This window comes from Neolamprologus brichardi, chromosome 20, assembly GCF_056152115.1.
Source record: "Neolamprologus brichardi isolate AB-2024 chromosome 20, ASM5615211v1, whole genome shotgun sequence".
NCBI lineage: Eukaryota > Metazoa > Chordata > Actinopteri > Cichliformes > Cichlidae > Neolamprologus > Neolamprologus brichardi.
The window spans coordinates 13,749,800-13,776,408 of NC_142123.1; the positions used below are offsets into that span (position 1 = coordinate 13,749,800).

General features: G+C 40.7%; 3 protein-coding genes across 6 annotated transcripts in view; all 3 read right to left on the reverse strand.

Moving 5' to 3' along the window:
- Positions 1-6: 6 nt before the first annotated feature.
- On the reverse strand, positions 7-17,560 carry fam50a (family with sequence similarity 50 member A). Its single transcript, XM_006785259.2, has 13 exons — positions 17,333-17,560; positions 16,472-16,556; positions 16,253-16,352; positions 10,824-10,945; positions 9,926-9,999; positions 9,493-9,559; positions 7,619-7,680; positions 7,404-7,480; positions 6,769-6,823; positions 6,516-6,564; positions 4,830-4,900; positions 3,737-3,847; positions 7-231 (listed from the first exon to the last, which is right to left on the reverse strand). The coding sequence occupies exons 1-13, from the start codon at positions 17,441-17,443 to the stop codon at positions 223-225; spliced, it is 993 nt and encodes a 330-aa protein (XP_006785322.1). The 5' UTR covers positions 17,444-17,560; the 3' UTR covers positions 7-222.
- Positions 17,561-18,107: 547 nt separating this feature from the next.
- Positions 18,108-21,705, reverse strand: cav4b (caveolin 4b). 3 transcript variants are annotated; one of them, XM_006785258.2, is made up of 6 exons: positions 21,662-21,689; positions 21,462-21,563; positions 21,131-21,224; positions 20,764-21,047; positions 19,607-19,794; positions 18,108-18,586 (listed from the first exon to the last, which is right to left on the reverse strand). In XM_006785258.2, exons 4-6 carry the CDS (start codon positions 21,040-21,042, stop codon positions 18,403-18,405), a joined length of 651 nt encoding a protein of 216 aa, XP_006785321.1. In that variant the 5' UTR covers positions 21,043-21,047; positions 21,131-21,224; positions 21,462-21,563; positions 21,662-21,689; the 3' UTR covers positions 18,108-18,402. The 3 variants fall into 3 exon arrangements, with proteins under 3 accessions (XP_006785321.1, XP_035761561.1, XP_035761560.1); XM_035905668.2 differs by having other exon boundaries at positions 21,131-21,197; positions 21,462-21,705; XM_035905667.2 differs by having other exon boundaries at positions 21,462-21,705.
- Positions 21,706-22,138: 433 nt separating this feature from the next.
- The window catches only part of arhgap4b (Rho GTPase activating protein 4b), a 32,216-nt gene continuing 27,745 nt past the window's right edge, over positions 22,139-26,609 (reverse strand). For both annotated transcript variants that reach the window (XM_006785257.3, XM_006785256.3), the window contains exon 24: positions 22,139-25,209. In XM_006785257.3, the coding sequence (XP_006785320.2) occupies positions 24,979-25,209 (231 nt within the window). In that variant the 3' untranslated portion in view covers positions 22,139-24,978. The remainder of the gene's footprint in view (positions 25,210-26,609) is intronic.

Below are 26,609 nucleotides of genomic sequence, written 5' to 3' on the forward strand. Positions count from 1 at the left end.
AAGACCTTTGAGGTGTTAGCCAGGTTCATTTTATTCAGCAGATGTTCCAACAAAGGTTTAGGAGTAATCAACTATGTACACAAAAAATGTTGTTTTTCAAAATAAAACCAATCAAATGTTGAAAAGAAATACTGACATTAAAACAAATAATAGAACAAGTAAAGATGGAAAGTAGCAATTATTTGCGTTGAGGACCGGACATAGCGATGGAGCATCGGCGTCTCATCGGATCTGGAAAACAAAAAAATATTATGTAACGCCAAAAGAATCAAATACAAACACGCTGATTAGATAGAGTGTATCATGCATGCTCCTCATCAAACTGCCATATTTTTTTTCCAGGTCCTGAGGCTGAAAACAATGAAAAACAAATAAGAATAAAAAAATCTCCTTGTGCAATACCGCAAAAGGCCACTAGATGCTCAACAAACACTTGAGCTTTTCCCCTATTCCCACTGCAAACAGTCATCCAGTCATTGGAGTGTCAATAAACTATTTACTCACTAATAATCAATGATAAAGTAATATCTAAATAAGCTGAAACAGCTGCTTATTTAAAGTATTACAGAATTTTGCTCATTTTTAACCCCCTAAGACCCAAACTCTTTCATGGCAAGCATTTTTAATTTCTCTTTGATATTTGGGATCAGGGCCGTGCAAAGAGGTTTAAAGGGGCGGATGCTCAAAGTTAAAAAGGGGCACATTGAACCTGGCTGAATAACAACAACACACATTCATCAAGAATCTAATATGGGAAGGGCAGGGCTGTGTTGATCTGAGACTGTAGACATTAAAAAGTCCATAGGAGAGATGGTAGCTGATTAAACAAGTATCATGAGATAATAACAAAATGCAAAGATTGGTGACAGCGCTTGGAACCATAAGGCAACAAAAAACTGTGAGAAATAAACTCGGCTCTGCCTGTGAATCACTCTTTGCTTCTCTTCTTCCTTCCATCCCATCATTTCATATATCACTCTCCACTTGCTGTCTATCTGAGAACAAGGCACAACTTTCTATTGCAATAAACTATAATCTAATTATCCACACCTAACAACTCTTGCACTTAATCTATAATAAAATGATGACAGAAAAATGTTATAGCACTGCCTTTAGTAGCCTCACACAGCGCCTACTGTTTCCTCCTCATGTCCTTACCAGCCATGTCTGGACAATGTTATATCATGAGTAATAATTTTAAAAAATCCATATACATAAAATAAACACATGCACGCACACACAGTGACATTTTAGACCTTCTTCAGAATACTGTATATACTATGGGCATCACTGTGCTGATCCAGAATCCTTACATTATTATTTATTACTAGAGCTACAATAATAAAGCAATGAGGAGGGGGAAGTAATAAATATGAAATAATGTATTTATGATGATTCCATTTGTTTCACTATCCACTCTGTGCAGGGGCAAAGCTTATTACATTTTTAAACTGTAGAGATACAATAATTTTACTGCTGTAAAATCCAAATTTTGTCTTATTTAAAATGTAAATCTAATATAATCTGCTTCTTAATGTATGTTCTTTAAAATACAGCGTGTGTTTTTTAATATATTATAATAATGCATAATTATGTGGACATGCATATTAGATCGTTTTTAGTGAAATATAATCCCTCCAGAAAGGCAGGAAAAGCCCGGAAACTTACTTTAAAACTAAATATGTTCCCTAAAACGGTGGACAGAGCTACAGACCCATGACAGCCTTACCCAGGTAGCCAGCAGCTATGACCAGCACTACTTGTGCATTTAATAAAAGGACAGGTAATGTTTGTCGCGCTGTTGCACACACAGCACGCTCGTTTGTTTCCGTTTGTCAGTTGCAACAAGACAACTTACCAACGTGTACGTAATAAGCTAATACTCCTGTGTGCTATACACTACAGTGTACGCTGTACACCTACTTACTGGTTTTGTCGCATCAGTCTGTATGGAAGAAATATAGTAAGTCTGTGTCTCTGAGTTAATTTGTGTTTCTCCTACAGCTCCAGACCGCAAAAAATGCGCGTGCTCTTTGTGAGCTCGTTCCCGGCTCGTAACCAGCGCGTTCTGCCGTCAAGAGCGATCATTGGTTAAATGTGATCATGTGACTGATGCAAGCCAGATCCTTTGATTTAGCAAAACTGTGATTAATAGTTAAATATTATTGCTGAGGGGCACAGACAGGACTCCGCACACACACACACACACACATTAAAAAATAAATAAATAATTTTTTTTAAAAAGTTGCCTCAACAAAAGGGCACTTTGGGCACCCATCAGGAAAGGGGCGGGTGCTCAAGCCCCTCTAGCCCCCCCCTCTGCACGTGCCTGTTTGGGATGATTGGGACCTGATGAATGTAAAAACAAAGAATTACCTGATTTCTGTTTCTAAGAAAAATGAGAGCCACATATGAGGATATTTGTTTAGAATTTAGATAAAACAGTGGCAGTATAATGTCCTCGTAAGTGGATATCAGGCCCTTGCAGAGCAAGATTTAGTATTTTGGTCTAAATAACCCAAAATGTGATGTTCACATATGTGGATGCCAGGTCCTAGGAGGTTAAAGCAGTTCTGATTATGTTCATTTCCAGCCTCGCAGCCTTTTATTCTTGGACTACTAGAGTTTCCAGAACCATGAAAAGTCAGCCTGAAACCAGCGGTTAGACCTCACTGCTCTGAAGCCGGCTCGTGTAAGAAAGCACTGATGAGGGAAGAAGCTGTACCATGCAGCTTGCAGAGCAGAGTCCCAGAGGTGCTCATTAAAGTTTCACCACATTTGTAATATATGTGCTTAACAATTGCAATTGCAATGAAAAGCATCTTCTCAGTTACAATGTGACAGTACAAAGCTCTGGACTTCCTTCCAGCATCCCTCTGAACAATTACAAAGAAAACTCGAGCCACAAATCATCCTGTCAGCACGCAGCAATGAGCCTGACGCAGGGAACAGAAATATCATTATATTTCTCCCATGCTGTTTCTCTTCACTGACTCATCATTGAATCCAAGAGCAACTTTAAAACCCTGCTCATAACTCAGGCCACAGCTACAGTACCACAGCTTTCATGTAGAGCAGCTTGCTCTGACCTTGGATGTTCCCCTTTATTATGCTCTTATAGGGATGCCACAGGATCAGACTGCCAGGTACACTCATAGATTTCCCATGATGCACTGAGCAGTATACATGTACCTTCTTCTTTTCACTCCTCATGTGCTTTTGCCAGCACTGAATGTCATTAACTCTTGTCTCACTGTGCTCTTCATTTTGGTCTTTCCTTTCTCCTCACCTCATTCAGCAGATGGCTGGCCCTGTCTGACCCTGGTTCAGGGTCACTTCCTGTTTAAAGGGAGTTCTTCCCATCCTGCTTTTCACAGGTAATCCAATATTTGGGGTTTTTCTCTCTAATATTGTGGGGCTTTTATGTCCCATATAGAAGCGCCTTGAGATGACTGTCACTGTGAAACAGCACTATATAAATACAGCTAAACTGAAACTGAACTGCACACATGGAAGATATATTAGAATAATGAGGTCCAGTCATCTCTCCCCTCTGCCTCGCATTCTGGTGCTCCACCTGCAGTTAATGATGAACCTGAGAAAAGCTGGGTCAGCTTCAAAGCTTTGCTTGCAGCGTTGGTGGTGAGGCCACACAGAGCCAACGAGACTCCAATTTAAAATGAAACTGGGGAAATAACCAGCTGATTAATTTTTGCTTGGCAGAAATGACTCTTACCGTGTATTTGTCCCATTTCTTCTCAGGATCGTATGGCTCCCAGCGACTAGCAGGGAAGATATGCTTGTTCTTCTCATACCAGCTCCTCAGCACCACTTTCCCTGCATGAGACTTGAGGTAAAAGAGCAAAGCCGCGCTTAATATTTTTGTTTGTTTTCACAATACAGCATGGATGGAGAATACATTTTACAGAGATATTCAGACATTTCTGTCTCTAAAACCAGTCAGGACAGCCAGACCTCCAAAGCCTTCAAAAATACACAATCCATATGACATCAGACCCCCACTGCTCAGTTTGTGGGTACATAGTGGATCGGACCCATGTGTCTCAGCCCCATATGCTTGGCAAGTCAACAAGTCCAAACGTGGCTCTAGGGTGTGGTATTGGTTTCTTCTACATTCGTGTCAGTGTAAAGATGATTTCTGGGTAAGCAAAATCTGTTTTCAAACTCTGAAAACACAACTGCAAACTACTCAACATTCTTCCTGTCAAAGAGGACAATTTAGGACATTTTAAAGGATTTTTATCCTTCTAAATTCAGTGAAGAGAAAGAAAATCCTACTAATACATGATGAAGAGACTGACTCATTTCAAGTTAGACTTTGCACAGGACAGTAAACTATTAAATTAATGGTGTTTTCACATTTTACAATCAGAATTCAGTGACTTGTGATACTTTTAGACTCCGACACTGATGTATCAGTCCAATTAACAGTGTGTGTCTGTGCCTATTTCTGTGTCAGTTTTACATTTTATCTCCATTTTGGTCCAGAATTGATGCTTGCTTAATTTTTTCAGTCTACCTACATGTAGCGCACTGTCAGAGGCCTTGTTTCTTCTGTTTGCTCTCTCTCTCTGATCTCGGCTTGTGTCTGACTTCAATATCACAGTCTTTCTGTTCATTCCTCTATAATCTTATAAACTCCCTTTCCTGTATCAGATACACAAATATTTCATCTTTCTTATGAGTATTTTTAATCAAAGCAACTGTAGAAACAGACTTATGACATTTCTTTTTTTGAGTATTTTAGGAATAGTTCTAATCAGCTAAAAAAAGGAAACCGTTTCCCATAAACTGTTTTTCCCCCTCACCTCATCTTTCTCCACAGTGGCATCATTGACCAATCGGATATCATCGTGGACATCAAAGCTGAACAGAGGGCCTGTGGAGAAGAAATATCAACTGGGTGAAAAAGCAGAAAACTAAGAAGCATGAGGCATTTAAGAAAGAAAGAATTTCCGACACATAATTGTCTCGTGATATTACAGAGACTATAACATCCCCCATGGGCCCAGATTTAACCCCTATAGGGCTGGTGGAGGGACTCTCTGCTTTTGTTTCCAAGCTCCTTAGACTATCAAAGTGCAGTGATTAATGAGACTGTTAGAATGAAGCCTGAATGTTATAACTAGTGATGAGATTTCCGGCTCTTTTTAGAGAAACGGTTCTCTCGGCGCCGAACCGGCTCTTCAGGTTGTTTTGTTGCTTTAATTAATTTATTATCAACAACAATATAAAATTATGCACAAAAAGAATGTTTAAATTATTTTTAAAAACTGTTCATTTACCTGTTACCACACACCAAATCTGGTCGATGGTACTTCCTGGCTTGTGTAGCCACTAGTTAACAAAAGCTCAACACTGAGCTTAGCATCCTGGAGCACTTCTGTTGTGCTTCAGAATTTGCATTTGTTTTGGAGTTTGTACGTGCTTTGTCTCTAGGGGCCACCGTAAATATACATTTATTTAATTACTCCACATAAAATGTAATAAATAAACTATAAAATACAAAAAACAACTTTTTACATTTCAACTTTTAACTATTTAAATTTTCAGCTTTTTCCTTTTAAACACATTTAAAGTGAAACAGCACGAAACACTGCAAACCAAAACACAATTAAATATATATTAAAATATGCAAAAGAAAAAAAAGATGCACATTCTCTGTCATATAGGCCTGGGATGATTTTTTGGGAGAGTGTTTTCCTGCTTGGAATTGCATACATAGGATTCACTGCATGAATAAACCTTCTGAATCCTTTATCATCCGCAACTGAAAATAGTTGTGGATGATTACTATACCTTTCTAATGTGACGTTGTTGTCCCTGGCTCTCTTTCTCTCTCTTTCCCTCCTGCTCTGTTCCTGTGCTACTGCGAGTGTAACTACCACCCCTCCCCCCCCTCTCCCAGCGCAAAGCACAAGGCTCACGTGTGGAGTGAAGCGGAAAAAAAGTGCGAGAGAGGGTGAGAGAGAAAAAAACGGCTTGCATTGTTCATTCAAAGATCCGGCTCTAAGAGTCGTTTCATTCGCGACCGACACATCACTAGTTATAACAGATTAAGGGTAGCTAAATACGGACAATATTCCTGGTCTCATGCTTTCCTCTTTAGACACCCGCAGTCTAAAGCAACAACATACAAACATGTCCAGAATCAAATCCCCCGTCCACTTATCGCAATTGGACGAGCTGTGCTATTTAACTTTAAATTGAATATGAAATATTGTGTAAAAAAGGAATGACACAAAATGCTATTAGTTTAAAAACAAGGATTAATAAACACTAAACCATAGTTGATTTCTAACAAAACATTCTGGTTTAATGAAGGACTATTTATTTTTGGGCCTTTGTGTCACATGTCACTGTGGCTTGGTTCATCTTTTATATACACTCTATAGCACAACAAAAATGTTTTATATTAGAGCTTTTCTATCGTCTGTAGCAGGAAATTGGGATATTGTATGTCAACAGTGTGGAAGCTGTTGATGCCTGATTACCTGATTTGCCTCTGGCTTTGGTCACAATGAAGTCATAAAAACTGTGATGCTGAAGGAGAAAAGGAGACAAACAACTTTACATCAAAAACAAAATTCTCTTTCCGATTACAATCTACTAGTGCGACCACACTTAACTATCAAAGTGAATTTGAATGGCGCACAGGTGTTTAAACAAGAGAGGGAGGAAAAAAGGGAAAAAACAAAGTTAAGCAAAAGTTTGGCAGCAGTTAACTGGGTGTGTCACAGCACTTACATGTGGGATTATCAGATCTTCTTTAATGTACATCAGCTGCTCTACTCCAGCAGATCTGTAGAAAAAAATCCCATTTATCATTTTGTCACATCCATTAACTCCAAGGTGCCTTTTTTTTAATGCCTCCATGGGAACTGAAATAAAACACTGGGGCTGACAGCAATGCTTCAGTTTATCGCTCTAGTGTTAAAAGATGGAGAAACTGAGAAGAACACATGATGTGCGCCAAGTCAGTTCTGGCAAGTCAGAAATTGGCCAGATGTTCACTGCAGGAGGTCTCTTACAGACAGCACTTACACCACTGTCAAAGCTTTTTTGCAACTGTTTGGCTAAACTACAGAAGAGCTTCTATTTGGGCTGATGGAAAATATTCTTTTCTTTTCAAACTCCCCTAAAATCTTTTTTTCCTTACACAGACAACATCTTAGTTTGTTTTTCTTCACTCTACTTTTACTCATCGGAGTCAATTTCAGATGATGCCGCATTCAGTTATATAATGGCCTGTAGTGATGAACACTCCCACCATGGTACCTTCTTTTCGTATGGCATAACTGCAGCTACTTTTGTAAGTACCTGCATTCTCAAACAGTCTGAGTGAAAAACAAAAATGATCCTATTTTCATGTCTAAACTCACCGGAGCTCGCTGAAGTCCTTTCTGAGGACTTCCAGGGCTTTCTGCAGGAAGTTCTGAATGGTGTTACCTTTCTTCATCTGAAGCAGAAATACACAAACGGAGAGAAAACAAAAGCATGAGGAGAGAAACCGATGTGTAAAGTGTTGAAACACACGGTGCGGATAACATTTTTTTTCCTCCTTAAAAACCTCAGTGCCAGTTGGTTCAATCTTTACCTTGACAGTTTTCCGATGTCCAGAGCCGTCCCAGTAACTGAACGTAATCTCAATCTCTTCATCTGATGACACAGATGTACACAGTTATTACAGATTTAGAGAGACATAGGGTTGCGCATTGCTGTACTGCCACACTGATTTCATAATAATGCAATAGCAACTTTTTAATTAGGATGTCCGTTTTCAGATCACCGGGGCCCTGCAGCCTGATGCACACTGCACCCAGCCCCTGCAATACCTTCTACAGGTTATGAGGCCACAAGAGGGCGAGTCTAGTCTCCGTGACCGGACCGCACGGGCTAGACGCAGACACAGACATCCAGTGAAGCTCAAAGACCTTGGTGGTTGTAAAGAAGGCCCAACAGTGTCTCCATTTTCTGAGAATTCTCAGAAAAATGGACGTGAAGAGGGAGCTGCTGATTGTCTTCTACCGTTGCTCCACTGACATGCTGCATCTGTGTGTGGTTCTCCAGCTGCACCATGGCACACAAAAAAGCACTACAGAGGGTCATTAATATGGCCCCAAAAATCATTGGACATCCTCTTCCCTCCCTGAAGGACCTGTACAGCATCCTACAGGACTGCACACATCCAGGACACCGGGTGTTTAACCTGCTGCCGTCTGGCAGGAGATTCAGGCTGCTGATGTCTCGGACAAACAGACTCAAGGAAACCTTTACAATAGGGCAATAGCTTTGTTAGCTCAATGCTAACAGCTGACCTCATTGGCTACCTCCCTGGTGTTTTTGTTTGTTTTGTTTTTGTTTTGGGGGGCAATAACATAACAACAATAATAATAATAATAATGTGCAATAAACATTCACTCATTCTTTTATTTATTTATTTATTAAGTCATTCCTTTTTTTGGTCATATCTTTCTTGCACTTTTAAAAGAATCCACTTTAAGTTACTGTGTTGTGTGTAGTGCCAACGTGGGACGCTTTCCAACTTCGTTGTACTATTGTACTAGGTATGACTGTCCAATGACAATAAAGAGCTATCTTCTCCTAAAGCTTGGCAAATAAGTATTGTTCCTGGCTATGAATCACTCTTTGTCTGGCCCTCACCCAGGACTAATATGACTTGGGAGACACTACCTGAGGCAAAAGCACCTAACCACATTGTTTCTAGGAAATCCAAGTATACACAAACTGCTCCACCACAATAAGGTGGAGGATGTGGCTCCTCCGACAGAACTTCAACAGCATTCTGAGGGTCAGTGAGTCTGAATGGACCGTGTTCCTAACCTCCACTGCTGAAGCGGCTGCATGGAGCTGTGGCTAATACTTGTAGTGGTGGTAATCCCTGAACCAGATGGTAGACACCAGAGGTGAAGGGGGCTTTCAAGCTCAAGGAGGAGTCTTATCGAGTACCAACTGCCCGAGAAAAGTTTGGCTGTGGCGGTTGCTGGTGTGGGACGAGTTCAGTGAAGTTGTACAAAAAAAAAGAGTTGAGTTCTGCCTCACAGCGATCATGGCAGTTGAACTTTGACCGTTTTCATTGTACTAGTCTGCGTGCAAATATAGAGACCTTCAGAGCCATTCATTCAACGGCTCTGGGGATTTCAGGAGGAAAACAGTTCCCATTGTTATTTAAAGGTTGTGACATGACGGTTAGGCGGCTGGGTCAGAGCAAACAGCGATGTGCACAGCACCTTGTCACACTGCCACTAGCACAGTGACACTCCCATTGCAAAGAACTAAAAAACATGCTGGGCTCAGGGGAAAACACTTTGGTCGGCACTTCACTTTGAGGAAAGTGTCAACTGTCCTCACGGAAAACATCCAAAATGGATCATTGTGTAGCTCCTGCCTGCCTCCTTGTATTCAGCATTAAAGTGATCATATTACTTACTTTGTAATCCTGATACTCACTCTTAATTTTCTCCTGTTTGAGCTCCCACTCCTGTCTGAGCTCCTCTCTGAGCCGGTTCTCCTCCTCCTGAGTACACAAAGCCCATCAGTGGAGCAAAAATACTTACAAACAAGTTTGACATTTAAAGAAGATCAGATTACAGAAGATTGACAACACCACCGACTGATCAACAGTGACATTGACTCTTAACTTTTGAGCTACAATTATTCAGAAATCTGTTTGTTATTTTGCTGACATGGACAACTGACAGTGAAGTGGAGCTACTTCATCACTTCTTAGCCTTCGCGTTTCTTAAGATTTGCAGTGTCTGGCAGCTTGCCAGGTAAAATAGAGCACAGCTGAACATACATGCGGAGCTAAGAATAGCCAGAAGTGCAACCATATTATGTTATCACACGCTCATGAAGTTAATGTGATTTACAGCCACCTCACCTCTCTGTCTCGATCAGGCAGGAAACTTGTGTCCACATCTGGATTTTTCCCCAGTTTTTTCTTCTTGACTGGATCTACAAGACAAAACCAAAGATCAATAAGAAATCATGTGACATCTAGATTATTTATGTTTTAGCAGTACAAGAAAAAAAAAATCACATTTATTAAGCAGACTTTAAAATCCAAGACTGTGTTAGTCACTAAGTCTAATTAAGACTCCTACAATCTCTAATGAGAAAGACCAAACCAAGTCACTGTATATATGAAGATAGACAAGGCCATCATGACTGAAACCCCATTGTGGAGCCGTAAACTGAGGCCATCTTTGAGGGGTGGCTCAAGATTTTCGCACATTAACTTTTGATCTTTCTGGAATTTTATTTGGCAATAAGAAAATAACTGTGATCACCACCATCAGTCTGCACTTGTTGCCTCACGGTGGTGACGAAATCTCTGAGTGGGGTGTTTTGTTACCTTTAATCTGTATGAACACACAGAAAAGACTTTGGCTGCTCCTGCACCACTGCTGCTCTTAACATAAATCTTATGCTTACACGTGGGGTCTGGCCAGCAGTACTGAGTATTATCAATCCCTCTAATCTGATGATCTAAACGACTTGTAAGGAGTGATGTATAACTAATTGTATAGTTCACACAAAGAGAAGCGACAAATCAACAAGTTCAAATGAACATTTAACAAGTATAACGAGATCTCTGCCGTTTCTGGAATTCAGTTTAGTCTCCCTGCAGGGCTCGGTCTGAACATGTTCATTTCAGCAGTAAAGCTCTGACCTAATCTAACAGATTTAGAAGAGATTTTAAACAAAGTCACAGATGAAGAAAGAAAACTGCTTCAGATGACTGAGGCCTTAACATCCCAAACAGAACGAATGCTCACAGTCTTGCTCTTCCTCTTCATCCTCCTCCTCCTCTTCCTCGTCCTCGGGATTAAATGACAAGCTGGCTATTTTCCTCTTCTGCTCCTCCTTTCTCTTTTTCTCTTTCTGCTTCTCGAGCTTGCTGGAAAGAGAAGAGAAAATATAAATATTGACCCATCGAGACACAAGAGGGTGTCAGTGAAAGCAAATACATACAGTCATACAGTTATTTGCTGCTGAGCTTGGCTGAGCAGAGCTAGAGCCCAGAAAAGAAAATTTACTGTTTACACGTTGTGATAAGCTGCTTGTAGGTTTCATATGTTTGGCAACGCAATTCAGGTTGGACAGCACCAAGGAGTGTTATTCATCTGCATTTTATTTGGGTCCTTAGAGGGACTGCTTAGAGTTTCCTTAAACTGTTCACACACACGCACTGAATTTGTTCTTTCTGTTGACCAAAACGAACTTGCCTGTATTTAATGATCAGGCAGCATTCCTTCACAAATGCCGAATTACTGCCAACTTAGTAAGAATACACACGTGAGGCATCTGGTGAGAATTTTAAAAGCAAGAATTTAGAAGAGTTTGTTTCCAAGAAGCCCAACATTTCAAAAACAGGATCTGCAGGTCGGTGCACAGTCTGCATTCTTTCCGTTTCATCTGCACGGAGACTAACAGCCAAGGTTTAAAAAAAGAAAACATTGATTTCAATTCAGCTGAAATGAAATTATTACGGTGCACATAACTGAAGCGAGGAAGCTCCTGAAGTAGAAGGGTAACGTGTTGCTTACCAAAAAGCTAATAATTTCCATGGGATGTACACACAGACATCAGATACATTTCAGAAGAACTGAACTCAGGAACTACATTCACTATCCATCAATGTAAATTAGGCCATTTTAATAGTTTGATAAGCCAGTAAACAATAAAACAAAACAAAAAAAGTACATCACAATTTTCTGTGATGCAGATGACATCTTCCACAACTTTTAGTCCAAAGCTCAAAGATAGCAAATTTTGTAATCTGGTATTTAAATGTTTGGTATTTATGTTTAGCAATTATTTCCCAGAATGCATGAATATTATTAGCCTGAAAAATGTGTGGGTACCTCACAAGTAGAAGGTTAAAAGTAAGAAAGGAAATAAATAAATAATTTTTTTTTTTTTTTTAAATGTGATCATTTGGCGACCTCTTCTGGAGGGAGCAGAGTTTGAACCACTGCTGCTGGAATGCTTCCTTTTAGACCACATCATTAAGCAGTACACAAAAGGACACCCCACAGCTGGTTCTCTGACATTTACTGTCATTACTTCCGGCGCCGCTCCGAGCTGGCAGCCAGTATCAGCAGCTCCGACCTGACCGAGTCCTTTTTTCTCTTTAATAGTTGTCTCTTTGTTGTTCTTGTGTTTCTTGTTTTTGTTTTTGGACTGTTGTCCCCCACAATGCTCAGAATTCTATGGACAATCGTGTTCTTTATTACATTATTTACGGCGTTTGTGTCCGGAGAGTGCGTGGAGGTCCGACCTCCCATTGTTTACAGCAGGGATCAGCTGTTAGACCTCGGAGCCTCCGCTGCCCTGCCTACTGCCGAGCAAGCCAACATCCCCCACGAGGTGAGGAGGAAGAGACATGGTACTCGGGCCGGGATCGGGCATCGCAGTAAAGTTAGGAGGTACCAGCCAGCGATTCCATCTATTATTATGGGGAATGTGAGATCTCTCCCCAAGAAAGTAGACGAACTAGCGGCTCTTACCCGACATCAGAGGAGCTACAGGGAGTGCAGCCTGATGTGCTTCACAGAGTCGTGGATAACTGCGCTTACTCCGGACTCACACGTAAACATAGATGGTTTTCATCTGATCCGGGCCGACAGAACAGCGGAGAGTGGTAAGAAGAGAGGAGGGGGTCTGGCTGTGTTCATGAACGATAGATGGTGTAACTCTGGGCATTTATCTATCAAATAGACGCTATGCTGTAAGGACATTGAGCTGCTAGCAGTTAGCATGAGACTGTACTATCTACCGCGAGAGTTTACACACGTCATTATGATAGCTGTGTATGTCCCGCCCTCTGCTAACACTACAGCAGCCTGTGAGGTCCTGCACACTGTAACAAGCAGACTCCAAACACAGCACCCTCAGGCCCTTTTCCTGATCTCTGGGGGCTTTAATCACATCACATGTCCTCCACTCTCCCCACCTTCACCCAGTATGTTACCTGCCACACCAGAGACAATAAAACATTGGACTTATTGTATGCCAACACCAAGAAGGCATACAACTCATCACCTCTCCCTCCCCTGGGGGTCTCAGATCACAACCTGGTTCATCTCCAGCCTGTGTATAAACCTCTAGTACACAGAGAAACAGTTGTGAAACGCACATTAAGCAAATGGTCGGCAGAGACGGAAGAGGCCCTGAGGGACTGTTTCCGTTCTACTGTGTGGGACAACCTCTGCAGCCCTCTGGAGGATGACCTCAACAGCATCACATACTGCATTACGGATTACATGAACTTCTGTGTGGACAACACCGTACCCATCAAAAAGGTACGTTGTTTTTCTAACAACAAGCCATGGATAAATCCTGAAATTAAGGCTCTCCTCAAGGAGAAGAAGAGAGTCTTTAGATCTGGAGACAAACAGGAGCTGAGAGTTGTCCAGAAGAAGCTGAAATGGAAGATAAGGCAAGGCAAGGAAAACTACAGGAGGAAGATGGAAGAGCAGCTGCAACAGGACAACATCAGAGGGGTTTGGAACAGCCTGAAGACAATCTCAGGACAAAACCCAACTCCCCAGGCTGCAGGAGACTTGGGGTGGGTGAATGACCTAAATAAATATTTTAATAGGTTTGAACAAACACCCACCCCTCCCCCAGCATTGTCCCCCCTGCTGCAATCTCCCTCATCCTCAGGGCCTGCCTGTCTTTCATCACAGGACTTCACACCTCTCAGCTCCCAGTCATTACACCCACCCCCGGCTTCTGGGGAGTCCAACATACACCCCCCTCCCCCAAAATCCACTCTTTCTATCTCAGCACTTCAAGTGAGGAACGAGCTTCACAAGATCAAGGTGCGGAAGGCTGCAGGTCCAGATGGCATCAGCTCCAAGCTCCTGAGATGCTGCGCAGATGAACTGTGTGGCATCCTAGGGTATCTGTTCAACCTGAGCCTGTCACTGGGGAAAGTACCACAGCTGTGGAAGACTTCCTGTGTGGTACCGGTACCAAAGACCTCCCATCCCAAGGACCTCAGCAGCTACAGGCCGGTAGCCCTGACATCACATCTGATGAAGACCCTCGAGAGGTTGGTTCTAAACCATCTGCGCCCCCTGGTGAGGTCTTCATTGGATCCGCTGCAGTTTTCTTACCAGCCTGGCATCGGGGTGGAGGACGCCATCATCTACCTCCTGCACCGAGCTCTGACTCACCTGGAGAAGCCTGGAAGCACTGTGAGGATCATGTTCTTTGATTTTTCCAGTGCTTTCAACACCATCCAGCCACGACTTCTGAGAGACAACCTAGAGCTATCGGGAGTGGACCACCACATGTCCCAGTGGATACTGGAGTACCTCACAGAACGCCCACAGTATGTGAGGACACAGGGCTGTGTCTCTGATACGTTGGTCTGCAGTACAGGGGCCCCACAGGGAACTGTGCTGGCACCGTTCCTCTTCACCCTCTACACTGCAGACTTCTCCATCAACTCCCCACACTGCCACCTACAGAAGTTCTCTGACGACTCTGCCATAGTCGGCCTCATCACAGGTGAGGACGACAGAGTACAGACAGTGGACTCTGGACTTTGTAGACTGGTGTCAGCAGAACCACCTGCTGATCAACGCCGGGAAAACCAAGGAGTTGGTGGTAAACTTCTGGAGATGCAGACCCACCACACTGACACCGGTGAACATCCAGGGAGTGGACATTGAGATAGTGGACTCTTATAGGTACCTGGGTGTTCATCTGAATGATAAACTGGACTGGAGCCACAACACTGATGCTCTTTACAGGAAGGGTCAGAGCAGACTCTACCTGCTGAGGCGGCTGAGGTCATTTGGAGTACAGGGAGCGCTTTTAAAGACCTTCTATGACTCTGTGGTGGCATCTGTCATTTTTTACAGTGTTGTATGTTGTATGACGAAGGACATTTCCGCAGGTCCTTCCTCCCTGCAGCTGTCAGACTGTACAATCAAAACTGCTCCCAACAATCACAGATGTTTACATCTGCGCTGTAACTGCAATAATTCAATCAACCAATTCGCACTACAACCTGGTTTGCCTCTTATCTGTAGTTAATTTTATTTAATTTAATAACTGTACAGTACTCTGTTTATAGTAACCATTGTCCTTAATGTAAATATCTAAGAAAAATTGTGTATGTTTCTGTTCTGTGTCCTGTGTACTGTTTGTTTGTATATGTGTCTTTCTGGCTGCTGTTACAACCACATTTCCCCTTGTGGGACAATTAAAGGATTATTCTATTCTATTCTTCTATTTACACACCACACCACCAATGAGAGTTAGATCAGCCACAGACCAGATGCTACATTATCTGGATACACTTATCCTAACTTGGGTAATCCTCTCATTAATTTCAGCGTTTCCCCTTCACATTCGCACGACAGGGCTGACCCTGGTTGCATCTAACTAATCGCAAATATGGATAAGTATCCTCGCAGCAGAGCGACTGATTTCATAAAAGAAGACCAAATTATACTGCAGGAAAATATGACGAGGTAAAACACATAATAGAAACTGAAATTCACACGGCGATGTGAGTGTGAGGAAAACCACTGTGGAGTGTTACAGTATTAAAAATGTGCACTTTAACTACTCCGGTCAATAAGACTGGAAAACAGCTGCTATATTCAGAAGAAAGAAAACAAAACTGACTGTGTGAGTCAACAGACTTATCAATATCACAACTCTATCAATAGGACATGAGAGAATCTGATGGATAGCAATCAATTATTTCTGCAGCATCAGTGCCGTTTAAGAGAATAAAGAATTCATATTAAAAGAAAATTCAAACGCAGGCTTAGTCTACATGCAAGTTTGATATGAGGTAAGCAAATACAAACAGGCGTTAGGATGTTAGGATCATATATTAATTGATTAATAATTAATTAATTGTTGCTCATAGAATAAAACTGCTGTAAAACCATTCGCAGACAATAGGAATCAAGTAATAAAGTGGTGTTTAAGAATCTATGTCCATGTGTGCTCGTTGGGCAAAAACAAAATCTTTAGACCCTCCTCCAAATGTCCACGCCCAGAAGTCTGGCTGATCTTCTGGGAACGGTGACGCTAATTTCTGGAAATGTAGTTGTTGTTAAATTACTGGAAATCCAGCTGTTTTCCTCGCCCAGGGTTAACCTTGAATTTAACCAGATAAGACTGAATCCTGGATCGTAACAGAGGCCCCAGAGCATCAGTAAGAAAAACTCACAGCTGGAGTTCCTTGGACTGCTCCTTCTTGGCCAGCTGTTTCTCTCGCTCTTTTACCAGCGCCTCCTGCTTGGCTTTCATATCATTCAGTGTCACCAGACCTGATCAAGAGATTTAAGAGAACAAAGAAACAAACAAAAACCACAACAGGTAAATTAAAAAGTAAGCAAGAATGCCAGAAACAAATCATCCTAATCTAAATATAACACAACACACTCACCAACTGTGCTGGACTTCAGCTCTGCCTCTACAGCATCATAGTGAGCCGAGAACTTCTTGTCAATGTTGGACTTGACCATGTTGTCCTATGAGAAAACACACACACACACACACACACACACACACACACACACACACACACACACACACACACAGTGAAGGCTCAGTGAAGAGCAGGTCAGGCATGTTGTTATCCTGGTGTGGTCACAATATTAGAACAGATCAGAGAGCCCTTACAGCCTTTGTCTCAAAAATCTTAGAATTGAAACAGAAATTTGGACAAATCTTTCATTTTAATTATTTTTTCCCATGTTTTATGCTATTATAACGGTAAAGTAGTTTGTTTTGTGTGTATAAATACCTGGATCGAACTACATAAAAAATTTTTTATTATGTATCTGTGTATCTTGATGACACAGCAAATTAGCTCATAATACTGCTGATCACCATAAGCTAAACTCAGCACAGTAGTAATAGACAGTACAACTGTCTATAAGTGGTGCTACATTTGTATTGTGCTTCTTTGTTACTTTATCTGCACAAATAAGAAAAAATGTTAGAGATATCATTTGATCTTTGCCACCACTACTTAGATTCAAATATTGTACCGTCGTGTAGTTTAAGGAGCTTAAATAGCAATACATTTTTTATGAGAGATGTATGCCCCCTAAAATCGTCACAGATCCATCCTGGCCACCCCACTGACAATTTCCTGGCTCCGCCACTGTCCTTCACTCGCTTTGCTGCCGGCCTTACGCGACTGCGTTCTGTCGTTTTGACCACTTATAAAAGGCTAAAGTAGCTCTCATTGACACTGAACTATTATTGAACTTGTTATAATCAAGGGGGAGAAGTTCCAAACCTCTGCAATCTTCTGCTTTAGTTGCTCCAGCTGCTCTCTTTCTTTTTCACGCTTCTTCATGAGCTGCATGGCCCTGCCAGCCTCACTGGCAGCGCCTTTGTACTGCGCCATGTTTTCAAAATGAGCTTAAAAAGATATTTGTTCAAATACAAGATTAATAATAAAATCTCTCAGAGACTTTTCCAGAACTGTAAAGACAGCGTACCTCGCAAATCACAACAAGAAAAATGGCGACGGCGAAGTGCATGCCGGGTATTTACGTATTAAACGATGCTTTCAAGGGCTTCAGGGAAGCTCGGAATAATTGTGAAAATATAAAACATTAAAATGCATCGTTTCCATTCATTCATATATAAAATTGAGAACAGTATGAAAGCGTAATGTCTGATTTTTTTCTCTCTCGAAACAATTAACACTAAGTTCGCATGCTTCAACTACTGATTAAGCAATCAATCTAAATGTTCTGATTAATTTGTGAAAATCATCCATAGTTTTTTAGGAAAAGCTGAAAAAAAGCCCCAAAGCCAAGTTTGAAACAAATGAATAGGACTTATATTTTTGCTTCATAAATTAATTTTTAAGACGAGATAATTATTTGAACATTTATATTTTATAGTATGTGTAAACTTTCTACTTTAAAAAAAGACTAACTAAAAACAAAATATTAGTGGCCTTAATATTTCTTGAATGTTGTTTGATTTACACTCATAACTATTTCATTTTGGAAAATAAATAAAAACCCAAAATAAATAAATACCCGTGGAAGTCTTGACATTTTTATTTGTAGTTTGTTTCAGCTTTCATACAAATAAACCAGAAATCAAATGATTAACAACAACAACAACAATAATAATAGTAGTATTAGCAGTAGCAGTACATTTCTTTATAGCCTGATGGTGGAAGTAATAGCAGAAATTGGTTTACATGCAGAAAACATTTTGAGTAGGATTAACAGAGCAGGTTAATAAACCATAAATTTAAAAAAAAAACATGAAGAAAAAGAAAGAAAAGAGAAATAGGCCCCCAATTTAAGCATTCACTCAGTCACCTACTGAGTGCATATCTTGCATTCATACTGTGTCTTTGTCTTTCATTTGAATCCAGTCCTTGTTCGACAGTGAAATTGCGATTTGGCTGCAGCAGAGAGCAACAGATGCACAGAATGGAGAGATGACAACGTTGACAGCACACATACACAAGGACCGCAGGCATGGAAGGAAAGTGTTGCTCAGCTGTATGCAGGGAACCAGAAACCTAGGCACAGACAAAGATTAGAGTAAGTTAGTGAAGATGGCTTAGGCAGCAGAAACACCTGTGTAATGTGTCTGAACACTCATGTGGCAAACAGCTACAGAAAGAGAGGCTGAGTTTCTCAGAAGTAAAGAGGGGCAGAAGTTCACCAGCTTGCAAAAAAAATTTCATCTATAAATTGTGAAACAATTGTTCAAACACCAGTAACAAAAACACAAGACTTGTCCAAAGCTGCAACAGCTGCACATTTACAAAGATTCTACATATCTCATCATCTATAGGACATAATTAAAAGATTCACACAAGTTGGAGAAATTTCTGCACGCATGTAACAAAGCTGAAAATTAGTACTGCTGAATATCTGCTGGCTGTGGTGCGACTACACTTGCAGTACAACAACAACAAAATCTTATTTGACCCAAAAATTCTTTTACATTTATAAGTGAGACATCTGCAATACTGCTAACAGGATAGCCAAGACTGTAAATAAGGTTTCTTTTGCTTGTGTATGGAAGAGGATTAGGGCCACTGGAAAAAAAAAGTGGGCTCTTCCGTACTTATGACCTTAGTCCACTGAGGTTTCATTTTAGTGAACCTTCCTCAGTGTCTAGAAGAGAGTTTTATTCATGTGACATTGTTATAATGTGATTGTCTGCATACCTATTTCTGCACATGTGAATTGTGCCATAAAGAACTGCCACTGCCCCTTAGTCCTAATCCTAACTGTATACACACAGTAAAACAGGATGCTGGTATGAACTGGGCAGAGACGAATATGTAAGGGGTTAGGTGACAACTTTGTCCATCTCTGATATATAGTCCATGCACTCAAATGTTATATTGAACATGTTTTAAAGTAGAGGCTGTGTCTGATTTTTCATTAGAGGCTAACTACACTCTTTCCTGCTAGGAAAAAAAAACATGCCAATAATCCTAATAATACTGTGGATGTGTGTTTGTGGTTATTTGCAGATAAAGCAATGTGTGTCCAGAGGAGAAATATTTAATAACTCTCTACCATACCAGACATGAAGGCAGGCAAGAATGGCCAGGAAAATGCCACAAACGAGAGCGCAGGGCACAGCAAAAAGCAAGGAGAGGCACTGGTACGTCCAGATACGAGCATTCTCAAAGCCAGTGACGCTGTAAATCCACACTTGGTCTATGCTGTGAGGTTTGCTGGGTTCTGCCAACACATCACTGACCTCCACCTGTAAAAGGTAACAGGAGAGAAAGCTGAGGCTGAACACAATAAACTAGGCAAAGTTAATTCTATTTTTATCAGGATAGTTTTAACTGCTATCTTGATCAGTTAGATCTTTAACATGACAACCATGCACAATGTGCATGGTTGTCATGCAGGCAGGTTTTGGTTTGTGTATCTGTACTGAAAGCTATTTCATTCCTATTCCTAGATATTCCATTATAACAGAAATAATTTATTATATTTTATGTTTTTTCACTCAGACAACTCATGTTGGAAACTATGTTTGCAGCAGGAAATTATCTGGAATATCTGTATCTGAGCGATCACTCTGGGAATACCATTCACAGCATTTCTGGTCAGCTTAATGTTATATTAAAAATGATTAAAAATAATGTAGTTAACTTCAAAATAAAACAATATTAAATGATTTAAATTCGTTTTATTATCAAAATGTCACAAAGTTTGGGAAAATGAAATGTGCCATGTGTGGCTTATCTGAGATTTTCTGTTGCATTAACTCTTTCAATCATTAAGGGTTATTTCACTGCTGTTTTGTTGTGTTCTTTGGGGTTTTATTTGTGTCATCTATAGATTGTCCCATTTAACTCTTTCCAAAGAGAAAGAGCCCCCTCCCAAAAAAGGCAAAAAGAAACTCGGGAAAAAAATAAAATAAACGGGGACATCTGTCTGTCGGATGGGAAAATGAGGGTGAAAATGATTGTGCAGTCTCACAAGTGTGCAGCATTTTAAAAACCAAGATAGTCTTATAAAGAGTGTACAAATTCCCCAAAAATACTTTTTTATCTCAGATATTTTGTCTTAGATATAGATAACAGTTCTGACTGGTCAGATCCAAGTAGAAGGTTAAAAAAACAATTTTCTGGTAGGACTGTGTGTGACATCTGGATTTTAGGACTCAAGGGCAGATGTTGTGACAAAGCAGACTCATAATAAAGAGAACAAACATCAGGACCTTTAGGTGCTGGTTGATACCACGAGGATCCCTGCTGACAGGACGAGTGGCTGCTGGTGTAGGAGGAGCAGCAGGTGGAGCTGGAGCTATGGGGGGAGTCGGGGCCCTGGGTGTAGTCAGAGCTCCAGGTGGAGTTGGAGCTTTGGGTGCAGGGGTTGAGGATTTGGATGCAAACTCTGGGGGAGGAGGGGGAGTGTTTATCTGTTCCTCCCCTCCGTCGTCTTCATCGCTGTCGTCAATCTTACACTCCACCAGGCAGTCGTCGCTCACCATCATCATCTTCGCTAAAAGCAAATGTAAATGTTTGCATTCGAATCACGCAGAATTGTTGAAGCCAACTAGATTCAACCCACAGACAGAGACTCACTCCTCCAGCTGATTGCAGGCCAGTGTAAAAGTGAGCTGAGCTCTGGCACTTCCACCTGTTCTTCAGCCTCCCGAAAAAGAAGTCAGTCCAAAATCTGTAAATAGCAGCTGGTAATTTTAAGACGGCATTTTTAAATGGAAAGCTCTGCAGTGCGGCCAGTGGTCGCATTAGATATAGTGCAGCCAGTGGTCGGATCTAACACGCGTGCATTTAGAACATTTCTATCAAAAAGGTGAAAAAATATATCGGTGCTTCCTATGAAACTTTCAATTCAAGATTTACGATTCACCACAGAGACAGCAAAGATATGAATAAATCATGTCTTACTTACCTTTTTTTTAAAAAAACAAAATGGTATCTTAATCCTTTCTTACTGACAGACACCCTCAGAGGGAGAGAAAGATGGGGCAGGGGTGCTCTGCTTAGTGCTAATCTGAAATGTCAATGAGATCAGTTTAGCGGCTTCATCACAATGTCCCTCGAAGCTGAAGTGGAATTTACAGGACATGCAGAGACACAACAGACACCTACAGTGTCTGACACCGACTTAGTGTGTCAGGAGTGCAGTAGCTCTCTATGTGTGGTGTGTGTGTGTGTGTGCGTGTGTGTTGGGTGGCTGTGTCAAGGGGTTATTTTAGGAGAAGGAGCAGATGGGTCCAAATGATCGCATTACAGAATTGGTGTGGTTTCCTAAAACAGAAACAATGACACATGCACCCACAGAGACCAATTGTGTCGTAAACATGTTTCAATTAACATTAATACAACACTGATTCACCACAGTGATGAGTCAGACTGCAAGAGAGACTGTCACACGCAGGAAGTTGGGGTTGCTTATTTTTCCAGAGGCAAAATCTTTGAGTGACTACTGGAGAGCCATGTTCAGAAGCACAGCGCAACCACTTGTACCCCCATCATGCCCGAGTTCAGCTGAACCACGTGTGGCAGTCACACCAGTCAAATGAACAACAATCCCCTTAAATACAACAACAATCTGTTAACCATTCATCACTTTGTCATCTTTATTCATTTTTTTAACCACATATACAGTTGGACGCAGTAAACTTAGTGACATCATCGAACAGTGATCCAGAACAACAGGGTGTTTTAACCATAGATGCATAATCAATAAAAGAAGGTGAAAACAAAACAACTCTTCTTTCATTTTTCCAATACTGAAACACAAAAAATGTGAGATGATGTATGTAAGATTTTAAAATGCTTTTAGAGTCAAAGGAGCTGTTCACCTCGCTGCAGGAATCCTGAAACACGTTTGAATGGGACCTGTGGGGAAAAACACATGCTTCCTGGTAAAGGAAAATAAAGCCAATGCAGAAGTGCCTAAAAACCTGCATTCTCTCTGAAGGCCACCAGATGGCAATAGCTGTTGTTGAAAAAGACTGTAGGGGTCTTTGGGTAAAACTTTACTTTAGTCACTTGTTTTGGGTCATATACAATAATAATAAAAAGTAAAATCTTGGTTATATCATGTCTCAAAAAGGAAGATTAGCAGTGGCATTTTCTGCTCATGCACTGTCTAATGACTTGTCAGTCACAAGATATCGACCATTGAGCAAGCAGTTTCACTGCTGCTTGTCCTCATTGGATCCAGTGTCTTGCAACCAAGATGGTGGCAACAGAAATGTTCATCTTGTGGCTTCAAAACGGGACCTCAGACATCAACAGGTGACATCACGGTAGCTACGTCCATGTTTTATAGTGCCTATGATGGTGCCATAAACACAGCAAGGGGGGCCCAAAGTGTGGATGAATGAGACAAAGGTTTCAATCGTGGCACCAAAATGGCGCCATGGTGTTCACAGTTTAAATCAGAGAAAGAGTCGGACACTTCTCTGATATAGGGGCCGTTTTGCCTCTCGAGACAAGGGCACAGTTTCCAGCTGAAGAGTAAGTCGACCTAAGACCTGAGAGAAAACCCTTTCTTATTCCTTCTAAGCCAAACCTGAGTTAGCCTGTCCTTAACTCTGCATAAGCCCTGAGATTTGGCCAACATATCAGGCCACGTCACATATGAAGGGGAATGTGTTTTTCTTCTCTGTGTTTTTTCAACACAACATGCTGTTATGCAAAGACCAAGTATACCAACCTCAGTGCTAACAGCGTATCTAGCTAACACACACGGAGTCTCAAAGTGTTCAGTTTTCAATAAATTAATATGAAATAAACAATCAACAAAATAATAAATGTAAATGTTAAGTTGTAATTTGTGAGATGATTTAGGAGATAATCATTATAAAAAGTTGCTTGATCATTTTTTTTAGCTTGAAAGGAATTTTTCAAAAAAATATTCACAAAATATTTTAAAAAAATCTTTTTGTTTTATTTTTTTTTTCTCCAATAACACACTATTTAATGACAGAGGTGTTTTTCACTAGCTTTTTTTTTAGCAGTATGCTACCGTCCTAAAGCAGCTAACAGCTAACCTTGCTAGCTGTTGAGCTAGCAGGGTTAGCTGCTAACCAAACCAAACCAATTCTAAATTAGCTACTGCTGTAACTCCAATAAACATGTTTTATATAAAGCAACAAATATGATGTGCCTAGCATGTTGTTCTCCAAAAAGAGTCAGCTGGAAAAAACAAATGGGTTAGACAGTAAACTTTCATTAACTGGTGAAATAGTTAGCTACTGTCATATAATCAATCATGTTTAAAATCTGCCATTTCCTGTTCCATACAAACCATATTGGATCAGCGTTTTTCTAGGTATACTGCTAATAACTTAAACTTTCTAAATGAGGCCTGTTCACTCAGTTGTAGCTCATATCACTTCGGGATAAATTTCCCGGGACATTCACTCCTGAGAAAATTGGCAACATTCCTAAATATTTATCACTTGTAAATATTCCTTTCCACTATAGAATGATGGACTTAAACCGTTTAGAAAGTGTAAAAAAAAACCTTTCTACACTGATGGACAGCAACAGATGCCTCCCAAGATCATTGCAGATGATACATGGTCACACTTGCTTGTTGATTCAGTTAATCAGGTGGATTTGAATAGCAGCACCTGGACACTATTTCTGTTACTTCATATGAAAGCAGTAAAGGAGTACTTAGTTCTTCACACACTTTAATACCTCAATAAAATGTGTTGTATTTTGTATTTCATCTGAGGTTATATTTACTTAATTTCAAGATCTGCTAAAGATTATTTTTATTATGTGATGCGTCAAACCTTTAGAATTGAAACAGGGAGCACTTTCTTTTTATCATGCCACAATGTTTTGCTGCTAATACTGAACACTTTGGGTTCCATACACATCTGCCTGGGTCACATTTTTATTATAATATGCAGAATTGAAAATTATCAGATCTTTTCAAGTGAATTAAACATATAGAGTAAAAGATGTGAAGGCACTCCTAGACACAGGCCCCAGATCAGTTTTCTTTTCTCTTTTAAATAAGGAAAAAGGTTTTTGGGTGAACTGATCTCAGACCTGCCACTAGGGGGCAGTTTTAGTCATCTGTTGTTGATGTACAGTTAGTATCATGGCAACTGCGTTTAAATAGTCAGTCTGGTGAAGTCACATCCCTGATTCTCCAAAAATCCCAAAAGCATGGAGAACAAAAGCAGACCAGGCCATAAAAAAAACAACAACAAAGCAAAAAAAGAGACCAAAACCAGACACACTGGACATACACGGCACAGAGAATAGTGGCACTATGAGATGGCAGAGACTCACTTATTATACACGTGTCCAAAAAAAATAGGAAAAAACAAGAAAAAAAAATCAAGATCTTTCCCAAATGCACAATTGGCATCAGCGGGATAATTATCATTGTCAGACAATGAATCAATAATTTCCTGGTTGTCCCCTCCTCAGTCTCAGTCCACCGGTCTGAAAAGGGCCCGTCCCCTGAGACCGAATCCTGCTTTTTTGGCCACAGGGGCAGCCTGAGGAACAGAGGAGGAGGTGGACAATGAAGAGGAGGAGGAGGAAGAGGAGGGCGCAGGGGCTGCAGTGGCCACAGGTGCAGTGATGCCAGACCCCTGCAAGGGAGGCTGGCGAGACAGGAGCTCCTTGAACACAGAGTTCATCTGACGGTTGATCATCTCCTGAGAGAGCAAGAGGAGGAGGAGGAGGGGAGGTGAACATCAAAGTTTTTCTGTTACATACTGCATTATTCTACTGCTGCATCCTGACACTGTTAAAGACTGGAAGGTCCTTTTTTTCATCACTTTTTTGTGAAGGCTCTAACTTAGAATCTCATAACTGAGCGACTCTGAAGGTGGAGTTTTGTATACAAAGTCAATATAATCTAGACTTTAACAGAAAGTCCACTGACTGAACAACATAAGTTGTTGGTGGTGTTCTCACTGTAGACTGAATTCACTCTCACATCTAACATCATAGTTACTTACTCAGAATCAAGAAGTGATGTGATCCAAATATCATATAAAGTAGCGGTCCCCAACCCCCGGGCCACGGACCGGTACTGGTCTGTGAGTCGTTTGGTACCAGGGCGCCAGAGTTGTGGCTCGGGTGTAAAATTTAAGGTTTTCAGGGCTTTTATCGTTAACTCAGTTTCCCGTGTTGAAGTTGTGTGTCTTATTTTGAAATAAATATTTATGCGTTACCATAGCGACCAGAGAGCTTTAAGGGGCAGAGAGGAGGATGTTATTCTCATTGTTGTTGGCGCATTTCAGGACGCTGCTAATAAAGTTACACAATTACACAGTGAATTTGCATTTATTATTATATTTACAAAATACCACAGTTTTTGTCTTGATCGTATCATTTTATTTTGTTGTATTTATCCACGACACCTTAAAGGCCGGTCTGTAAAAATATTGTCTGACATTAAACCGGTCTGTGGCTGTCATTCTTTATTCAGATTATCGGAGTGTTTTATCACATGCGTTGCTTGTCCAATTTAACAAGGATGGAAAGAGTATGAGGAAATTGCTCTCAAGAAGTAATGCTACACAACCACACACTTATTATGTGAAAACATGCTTTGATTAAACATTACTGTATGCTGGGAAATAATTATGTGATGATAGTAATGCCTTAGAGCAGTGATTGATCATGCACAGTTTGCAGTGGTGGTAAGTGGTTAGTTAAGTTACTGTGCAGGTTGACAAAAATGCGTCACTTGGAACAAATATGGCAACTGATTGTTTAAATGATTTTTTTTTAAAGCAATCTGAAGTAATAAATGGAATGAACTTATAAAAACAGCCGTGATGAAGACCTCAGAGTTTCAGTGGGCTCCAGGGGATTTTCAGATTTTTCTATCTAGAGCCCTTCTCTGTAAAATAAAAAGTACTTCCCCTCTCTAATCATCAGTTCTGAATATATATAACCGCCTTTCTCACAGTTGCATTAGTGGTGTTAACCAGAAAGAAGAGCAAAAAAAAACCCCAAAGCCCACCACGGCTGCTTTTAATAGTCTTTATGTAGTAATACCAACCTTCATATTTTGCACCAACATCTACTTTTAGACTATGTGAGT

Excerpts from the sequence above, each read along its gene's own strand:
- fam50a (XM_006785259.2), bottom strand. The coding sequence starts at position 17,443 with ATGGCGCAGTACAAAGGCGCTGCCAGTGAGGCTGGCAGGGCCATGCAG. Across the intron at positions 16,353-16,471 it reads GCTGAAGTCCAGCACAGTTG|GTCTGGTGACACTGAATGAT; the intron begins GTGAGTGTGTTG and ends TCTCTTGATCAG. Across the intron at positions 6,824-7,403 it reads AAGGACTTCAGCGAGCTCCG|ATCTGCTGGAGTAGAGCAGC; the intron begins GTGAGTTTAGAC and ends TTTTTTCTACAG.
- cav4b (XM_035905668.2), bottom strand. The coding sequence starts at position 21,042 with ATGATGATGGTGAGCGACGACTGCCTGGTGGAGTGTAAGATTGACGAC. Across the intron at positions 19,795-20,763 it reads GTATCAACCAGCACCTAAAG|GTGGAGGTCAGTGATGTGTT; the intron begins GTCCTGATGTTT and ends TACCTTTTACAG. Across the intron at positions 18,587-19,606 it reads CTTGCCTGCCTTCATGTCTG|GTTTCTGGTTCCCTGCATAC; the intron begins GTATGGTAGAGA and ends GTCTGTGCCTAG.